Source organism: Stomoxys calcitrans, chromosome 3 (genome assembly GCF_963082655.1).
Source record: "Stomoxys calcitrans chromosome 3, idStoCalc2.1, whole genome shotgun sequence".
Classification (NCBI taxonomy): Eukaryota; Metazoa; Arthropoda; class Insecta; order Diptera; family Muscidae; genus Stomoxys; species Stomoxys calcitrans.
Window position 1 is genome coordinate 165,421,338 of NC_081554.1, and position 8,644 is coordinate 165,429,981.

At 41.2% G+C, this 8,644-nt stretch overlaps 1 protein-coding gene across 1 annotated transcript; it reads left to right on the forward strand.

The window, feature by feature from the left end:
• Positions 1-527: 527 nt before the first annotated feature.
• Positions 528-5,768, forward strand: LOC131996206 (uncharacterized). The gene is made up of 5 exons (XM_059365672.1): positions 528-1,151; positions 1,200-1,590; positions 1,732-3,785; positions 4,026-4,263; positions 5,329-5,768. The coding sequence occupies exons 1-5, from the start codon at positions 528-530 to the stop codon at positions 5,766-5,768; spliced, it is 3,747 nt and encodes a 1,248-aa protein (XP_059221655.1).
• Positions 5,769-8,644: the final 2,876 nt, after the last annotated feature.

Here is an 8,644-nt window from a genome sequence, read left to right on the forward strand (position 1 = left end):
ATGCACTTGCACTTGCGCTGCACTCAGGTTTTTTGTTGTTTAAAGCGAGTGCATATTTTGGTACCTGCAAGCAGTGCAATTATACACACAACTAATAAACATACATACTCCCTCGTACATCTAAGCACTTGCCAGTCTATTTGTAGTTACATAGACTGGTCAATTCTATTGTATGTATGTTTAAAATAAATCTTTTTGTACATAAACCTTTTTTTTTTGGTAAATGCATTCTGTTACTTTCGAGATCATTTTTGCATACATTGAATTTTTAAATCTTTCGTAGAAAAGAAGCAGTCGAATAAAGTGAAGTTCATATCGGAGCTTTTGTACATTAAAACTTTAAATAGTCGCTTTTTTATTTTTTTTTTGCAACAATAGCCTGTAAAAAAGATTACAGGCTCAAAACATTGGTGACCCCGACGTGATTAAGTGTTGTAATCACAAAAATTTAATATAAAAAAAAATATCAATTCGGATAGTACTTTATCGTTTAAAAATATATCGTTTGGAAAGTGGAACAGTGAAAAATGCCTGTAACTGATCAAGGTACCGATACCATTAATGGGGAAGTTGCTGAAAATGTTTTGCCGTTCCGAACTAAAATATCAGCGATGGAGAAGCAGTTGGAGACATTAATCAAAAGCCTAACAAGCGAGCAGCTGGCCCAATATGATTTGGCCGATTTGTCCGTCCGTCTCGACTTTGTGGACCAAATAAACGCATCATTTGAAGACGCTCAATCAGCATTGGAGGAAATATTAACCGTCGAACAAGAATATAATGGGCGCCTGAGGTTCACAACTCTATACTTGGATGCGAAGGCTAAATTGACCAGGCGATTGAATGTTATTCAAAGGTCAGAATCAAACCCTAGGTCTTCAACGATGCGTCAATTTTCTATTGATGGTGGTTCGTTTGGTGAAAATTCATCGGCCATGCGTAAAACTAGGCTTCCAGAAATTCAGTTGCCCAAATTCAGTGGAGGTTATGCAGATTGGCCGAACTTTTTCTCCTTGTTTACCACGGTTGTCGACAGCAGCACGGATCTCAGTGTTTTAGAGAAGTTTCATCATCTTCGTTCTAGCCTTACTGGTATCGCTCTAGACACTGTTTCTTCATTGGAGCTGACCGAGAAAAACTATGCGGAAGCGGTAAAATTATTGAAAAATAGATTCGATAATAAATTATTACATTTTCAGAGTCACATTAAAGAATTATTTTCCCTGAAACCTGTCGAAAATGGTTCTGCTGTAGGCCTTAGACATCTTAGTGACAAAATGAATTCGCATTTACGTGCTATGATGACCATTACCTCCAAAGGCCAAATAGCGGATGGTCTTTTAATATATTTGGCAACATCAAAAATGGACATGGCCGCACAGATTAAGTGGGAAGAGAGCTTGGTGGCAAATGAATTGCCCAGTTGGAGTTCCATGTCATCATTTTTAGACCAAAGGTGTCGTATGCTCGAAAATTTGGAGCACTCTGTCACAAACATGGATTCAACACACCAGAACACCAAGAAACAAAACCCCAAGAATCGTCATGTGCATGTGGCTGCAGGAGCCAAATCGCCATCCTGTGTTTTTTGTGACTCAGTGGACCATTTTATTGTAAATTGTCCACAGTTTTCTAACCTCTCTCCCTCTCTTCGGTTCAAAGAAGCAAAAAGGCTCAAATTATGTCTGAATTGTCTCCGTAAGGGGCATTCCTTGAAAACATGTTTCTCAGGCTGCTGTCGGCAATGTTCATCAAAACACCATACTATGTTGCATATGGAGCAACCATCTACGCCACATCCTTCAACATCATCGCAACCTGTGGAACCATCGAGCACTCAAGCGGTGCTGACGTCATCCACCGGCATCTCATCTGGGCCGTCCTCATCTTCAAGTGGTAGCGTTTTGCTTGCGACTGCCATCATCCTTGCCAAAAATAGGTTTGGTGAATTCATTCCATGCCGAGCGATTTTGGACTCTGCGTCGCAACTTAACTTGATTGCCAATCGCCTTGTCAAGCGTCTTAGCTTAGACTGCAATCGGGTTTCAGCCACCATTTCTGGCATTGGGGATGGAAGTGTTGATGTAAACAAATCTGTTGATCTGGTAGTAAAATCTAGAATTGGCGAGTTTTCTACAACATTCGCTGCCATGGTTGTACCCACAATCACAGACTATCAACCCGGCATAAATTTGGAAACTTCGAATTGGAATATTCCCAAAAATATTCAGCTTGCAGATCCATCATTTGATAAGCCTGATCGCATAGATATCTTGATTGGTGCTGAACTATTCTTCGATTTGATGTCAGTTGGGCAAATTAAGATTGCCGCCAACTTACCAGTCTTGCAAAAAACCTTACTAGGATGGGTAGTTGCTGGAGGAAGTTTTCGTTCACGGCAATCTTGTTCGCTTGCCGTTATTTATACCGATTTGAAGGAAGAAGAAGCACAACTTTCAACAATTATTAAAGGATTTTGGGAAATTGAAACCAACTTTAAGCCCATTATTGAAGAGGACACGTATTGTGAAACCCATTTCGTCAACAATTTCGTCCGGCTACCTACAGGTGAATATTCGGTTCGATTGCCTAAAGTCGAAGGCAAAGATGTTTCATCCCTAGGAGGCTCTTACCAACAAGCACTACATCGTCTGTATGGTTTAGAAAGGAAATTCAGGCGCCATCCGGAAATAAAAGCCCAATACACTGCCTTTATTCGTGAGTATGCTGATTTAAATCATATGTCGTTAATATCGCCCCAGGTACCTGAAGCCAAATATTTCTTGCCTCATCATTGTGTCCATAAGTTGGACAGTACTTCGACGAAGCTAAGAGTTGTCTTCGATGGTTCGGCCAAAACCACATCAGGAATGTCATTAAACGATATTCTATACGCTGGGCCTAGCATACAACCGAAATTGTTTAATACACTAGTCAGATACAGATTTTTCAAGGTGGCGCTGAGTGGGGATATTTGTAAGATGTACAGGTGCGTACGTGTATCCCATCCTGATGATTATCTTCAGTGTATCCTCTGGCGAGAAAGTGAAATGAAGGAAGTAAAGGTCTACAAATTAAACACTGTTACGTATGGTACAAAACCAGCAGCGTTCTTAGCCATACGCGCAATGCACCAACTCTCCATCGATGAAGAGAATTGTTTTCCTATTGGCGCTAAGATTGTTCGGCGAGATTTTTATGTTGACGATATGATTTCTGGGGGCAATTCTGTTGAAGAAGCTTTGGCCATAAGACAACAAGTGCCGGCGTTACTCAAACGAGGCAATTTTTTGATTCGTAAATGGTGTTCAAATGAGCCAGCTGTTCTTGAAGGTGTTCCAGTTTCAGATTGTGAACAGTTTCTGAAATTTCATGATGGTACAGACATCACAAAAACTCTTGGGCTGATTTGGGATCCCAAAAGTGATAATTTTATTTTTTCGTTCAACCCCATCAATGATTGGAAGGTGGTAACCAAGCGCACCATATTGTCATCTATTGCCCGGCTTTATGATCCTTTAGGCTTGATTGGACCAGTTATCACCAAGGCAAAAATCTTCATGCAGCATCTTTGGAAGCAAAATTTGGATTGGGATGAAAGTTTGCCTCAAATGTTACACTCATCGTGGATCGATTATATTAGCAAATTCGATTCAGTTCATCGATTTACATTTCCACGCTACGTTTCGGTAATCTCCGCCTCTACCCAGATTCATGGCTTTTGTGATGCCAGTTTAGCTGCTTACGGCGCATGCGTGTATGTACGGTCGGAAATAGATGGCATTGTAAGATCTTGTTTATTATGCTCCAAATCTAGAGTTTCACCTATAAAAACGTTGACAATTCCAAAACTTGAACTCTCAGCGGCATGTCTTTTATCCGAACTCGTGGATAATGTTGTTAAAACTTTTTCTTTTCGCTGCAATGTATTTTGTTGGTCTGATTCAATGGTAGTATTATCCTGGCTTCGAGAACTACCATCAAACTTCAATATTTTTGTCTCGAATAGAGTTTCTCGAATTCAGTCACTCGAAACAACAATGTCTTGGCGCTATGTTCCAACGAAGCTCAATCCAGCTGACATTTTATCAAGAGGCGCAACCCCTGAAGAGCTGCTCAAATCACCGTTGTGGAATAGTGGACCGGATTTCCTTTTGAGCGAATCTGCAGCCTGGCCTGGTAGTACAGAATACTTGAAGGACTTGCCAGAGCGGAGAAGGAATGTATTACTTACAACTACATTAACCGATTTGTCGATACAGTGTAAGTATCACAACTCATTTCCAAAAATGCAACGAATATTTGCGTACATTGCTAAATTTCTATTTTTTAAATTGAGAGGTTCTTCTGAAGCGTTAACCCCAGATGACATCAAAACTGGGACAACCCTTTTAATCAAAAATATTCAACAAGTTTGCTTCTCGGAGGAGTATAGAACATTGAAAGCAAACAAAGCCGTTCCTTCATACAGCAAATTATCATCTTTGATGCCTATGGTTGACGATAATGGGTTGATTCGAGTTGGAGGGCGCCTTCAAAACTCAAATTTGGAGTTTGATGCACGTCACCCCATTATATTACCTAAAAACCATCCAATTACAAGATCTATAGTGATGCATTTTCATTTCAAATTGCTGCATGCTGGCGCGCAATGTTTATTGGCAGCCATTCGGCAGCAATTTTGGCCCATCGGTGGACGGAAACTGGTGAGCTCTATAATATCCAAATGTGTTAGATGCTTTAGAATGAGGCCAAAGCTAATGCAACACGTTATGGGCAATTTACCCTCGGATAGAGTTAGACCGAATAGAGCTTTTCACACAACTGGTGTGGATTTTTGTGGACCATTCTACTACAAATCCGAAGTCAAGAGTCGCCCGCCGGTAAAATGCTACGTTTGCATCTTCACCTGTTTTTCGACGAAGGCAACACATCTTGAGGTCGCACAAGACCTATCAACGCCTTCATTTTTATGTGCTCTTCAACGATTTGTTTCCATCAGAGGCAAGCCAAGAACAATATGGTCGGATAATGCAACAAATTTTATCGGTGCCAAAAATGAACTCAATGAACTGAAAGAAATGTTTTTGAGACAGTCACATTTAAACGCAGTCCATGAACAGTGCCTCGATGATGGTATTGAATGGAAATTTATTCCACCCAGATCGCCTCACTTCGGAGGGCTCTGGGAAGCAGCTGTAAAGTCAGCAAAATTTCATTTTTACAGAGTTGTTGGACTCAACACATTAACATTTGATGAACTGAGGACTTTAGTGTGCCAAATATCAGCAGTCTTAAATTCTCGCCCATTGTGTCCTCTTTCAGAAGATCCGGATGACTTGGACGTATTAACACCCGGACATTTTTTAGTAGGCGGTCCATTAATCTCTATCCCAGAACCAAATATGACATGGGTCAACTTCGGTCGTCTCAATAGCTGGCAAAGGGTCTCTGAATTGCAACAAATTTTCTGGCGAAAATGGAGCAGCTCCTACCTTTCTCTCTTGCAAGAGCGAACAAAATGGCAAGCAAAAGGCGTAGACATTTCCTTAGGAAGTTTGGTGCTCATTAAAGACGACAATTTACCTCCACTTAAATGGCAATTGGGACGAGTTATTGAAATTATTAAAGGTCAAGATGAAGTCGCTCGAGTGGTGAACATACGAACTAGCTGTGGCATCTTTAAGCGAGCAGTAACAAACCTAGCCTTGCTTCCTATTGATTTTTCTGTTGAAGCCCCAAGTACTTCAACGGGGGGAGGATGTTAACCGCAAGTCCGGCCCTGTATTGCATAAATGCACTTGCACTTGCGCTGCACTCAGGTTTTTTGTTGTTTAAAGCGAGTGCATATTTTGGTACCTGCAAGCAGTGCAATTATACACACAACTAATAAACATACATACTCCCTCGTACATCTAAGCACTTGCCAGTCTATTTGTAGTTACATAGACTGGTCAATTCTATTGTATGTATGTTTAAAATAAATCTTTTTGTACATAAACCTTTTTTTTTTGGTAAATGCATTCTGTTACTTTCGAGATCATTTTTGCATACATTGAATTTTTAAATCTTTCGTAGAAAAGAAGCAGTCGAATAAAGTGAAGTTCATATCGGAGCTTTTGTACATTAAAACTTTAAATAGTCGCTTTTTTATTTTTTTTTTGCAACAATAGCCTGTAAAAAAGATTACAGGCTCAAAACAGAGACCATAAATAAGAAGATCGGTCTATATGGCAAATGTGATCCGATGCAGTGTATATTTTGCTCGAATAACCGGAAGCTTAGAACAACTCTCAGTATCGAATTTCATAGAAATCGTGTAAGAAATGCGGTTGTTATGGTTAGAAACCCTTAATCTTAAGATTGGTCTCTATGGCAGCTATATCTAAATATAGCCTGATCTAGACCTTATTCGGGACAGCTGTATGGAGTCTTGAAACAATTCACTGTTCTAAATTTCAGCGAAGTCGTGTAGTAAATGCTCCTGTTATAAGCCTAAGACCCAAAATCGGCAGATCGGTCTACATGACAGCTATATCGAAATATATTCCTATCTGGACCATCTTCAATTCAAACAACGGCAGGCCAAGTCAAATTCACTGTTCTGCATTTCAACGATTTCGTGTAAAAATTTGGCTGTTATAGGCATAAGACCCTAGATCAGCGGATCGTTCTCTTTGACAGCTAAATCAAAATGTGGTCCAAACTGAAATATTTCCAGTTTGGATGTCGAGAGGGTTTATATTAAAACTCACTATTCTCAATTTCAGCGAAATCGGCTTATAAGTGCTGCAGTTAGTGGCTAAATTGACAGATCGGTCTATATAACAGATATTACTAATTATGGTCCGTTCTGGCCCATATCATAGTCGGATGACGGAAAGCTTTAATTAACTTTAAATAACTATGCGATTTTTAAAGGGCTTAAAACCCTTAATCGGCAGATTAATCTATATGTCAGGTTTATCTAATTATTGTCCGATCTGCACCATAATAAATGCTGCAGTTATGGGCCTAAGACCTTAAATTGGGAGATCGGTCTTTGTGGCAGCTATATCTAAATATGGTAAAATCTGGCTCATATTCTAGTTGGATGATGAGAGGCTTAAAACAACTCACTGTTGGAAATTTCAGTGAAATCGGGAAATAAATGTTTTTGTTATGGGCTTAAGAGCCTAAATCGTGTAATTACAGAGATAACGGCCGGTTTATGATTGAAAACCGACGTTTAGCTTCTGGACTTCTGCAAGCGTGCCCTTAGTCTTACCCAGAAACTTAGTTGATGAAGAAACATCGAAGAAAGCAACGTTGAAGAAAGTTCAAAAAGGGACTAAGTGCACCTAACTCCTATCATCGATGGGGCCTAAGAGCGGGGACGGTACTGTGCATGTTTACGGCGATTTTTCGGCCAATTCTTTTGTCTGGTGTGGCACAAGGCTTTGCACATTTGTGCCCTTCACAGGTTGATCGTGTAGGTACAGGGTACCGCTGCAGTGTTTATCTCTGGGGCAAAGAGATGTGTCCCGAGAGAGGTACTCAATGCCATACTCGTTATAATGCCTTTACACCTATATGTTGGGTGTGTGTCAACAAAAATCTCCATCAGAATGAGGGAGTCAGTGCTCCTCTAACGCAGGCCTTTCTTCTGTACTGCGGGGGGTGGTGTCGCCTCGTAGGGCCATGCATTATGCGGCGCCGGGGGAATCCTTCCTTATTGATGGCTGTAAAGTCGTTTTCCATAAACGGATCTCTGGTTTGGGGGCACCGCACCCTTCCCGGGACCCTCTGTATACACGAATGGGTCTAAATTGAATAGGGACACTGGAGCAGGAGTTTTTATTTAATTCCTAGGAATCAAGTTCTCTTATATTCTTTCTGGCGGAGTTCTTCGCGAACATGCAGGCACTGGAGACGATGTTGCTGCGGGAGCGAAGTCTTGATTAGACCGTCACGATATACTTGGACAGTCAGGCAGTGTTGAAGGCTCTGGCGTCGGGCCGCGTAGTTCGAAACTCAAAGAGCTTCTTTGAACCGTGAGAAGGCTATCAGGCTTTGCCGAGTCCTAGGTCATCAAGATGTGGCGGGGAACTAAGCGGCAGACGAGCTGGCCAGGAATGGATCGCTGATTGCGCTGGGTGCAGGGAAATGCAGACTTCAGCAGGATACGCGATGGCGAGAAGGAGTTGGAGACGGTCGAGCACTTGTTGTGTCACTGCCCTGCAATTGCGAGTAGAAACAAGTAAAAGCGTGCTAAGTTCGGCCGGGCCGAATCTTATATACCCTCCACCATGGATCGCATTTGTCGAGTTCTTTTCCCGGCATCTCTTCTTAGGCAAAAAAGGATATAAGAAAAGAGTTGCTCTGCTATTAAAACGATATCAAGATATGGTCCGGTTCGGACCATTGGGGCTCACAAATTAAAATAGAGAGAACGATTTATATGGGATCTGTATGGGGCTATTGACCGATTCAGACCATAATAAACACGTTTGTTGATGGTCATGAGAGGATCCATCGTACAAAATTTCAGGCATATCGGATAATAATTGCGACGTCTAGGGGTCAAGAAGTCAAGATCCCAGATCGGTTTATATGGCAGCTATATCAGGTTATGAACCGATTTGAACCTTATTTGACACAGTTG

Coding starts and splice junctions, on each gene's coding strand:
- LOC131996206 (XM_059365672.1), top strand. CDS start 528: ATGCCTGTAACTGATCAAGGTACCGATACCATTAATGGGGAAGTTGCT. Junction 1,591..1,731: donor ATCGCCATCCTGTGTTTTTT/GTGACTCAGTGG, acceptor CATGTTTCTCAG/GCTGCTGTCGGCAATGTTCA. Junction 3,786..4,025: donor GGTCGGAAATAGATGGCATT/GTAAGATCTTGT, acceptor TCTCGAATTCAG/TCACTCGAAACAACAATGTC.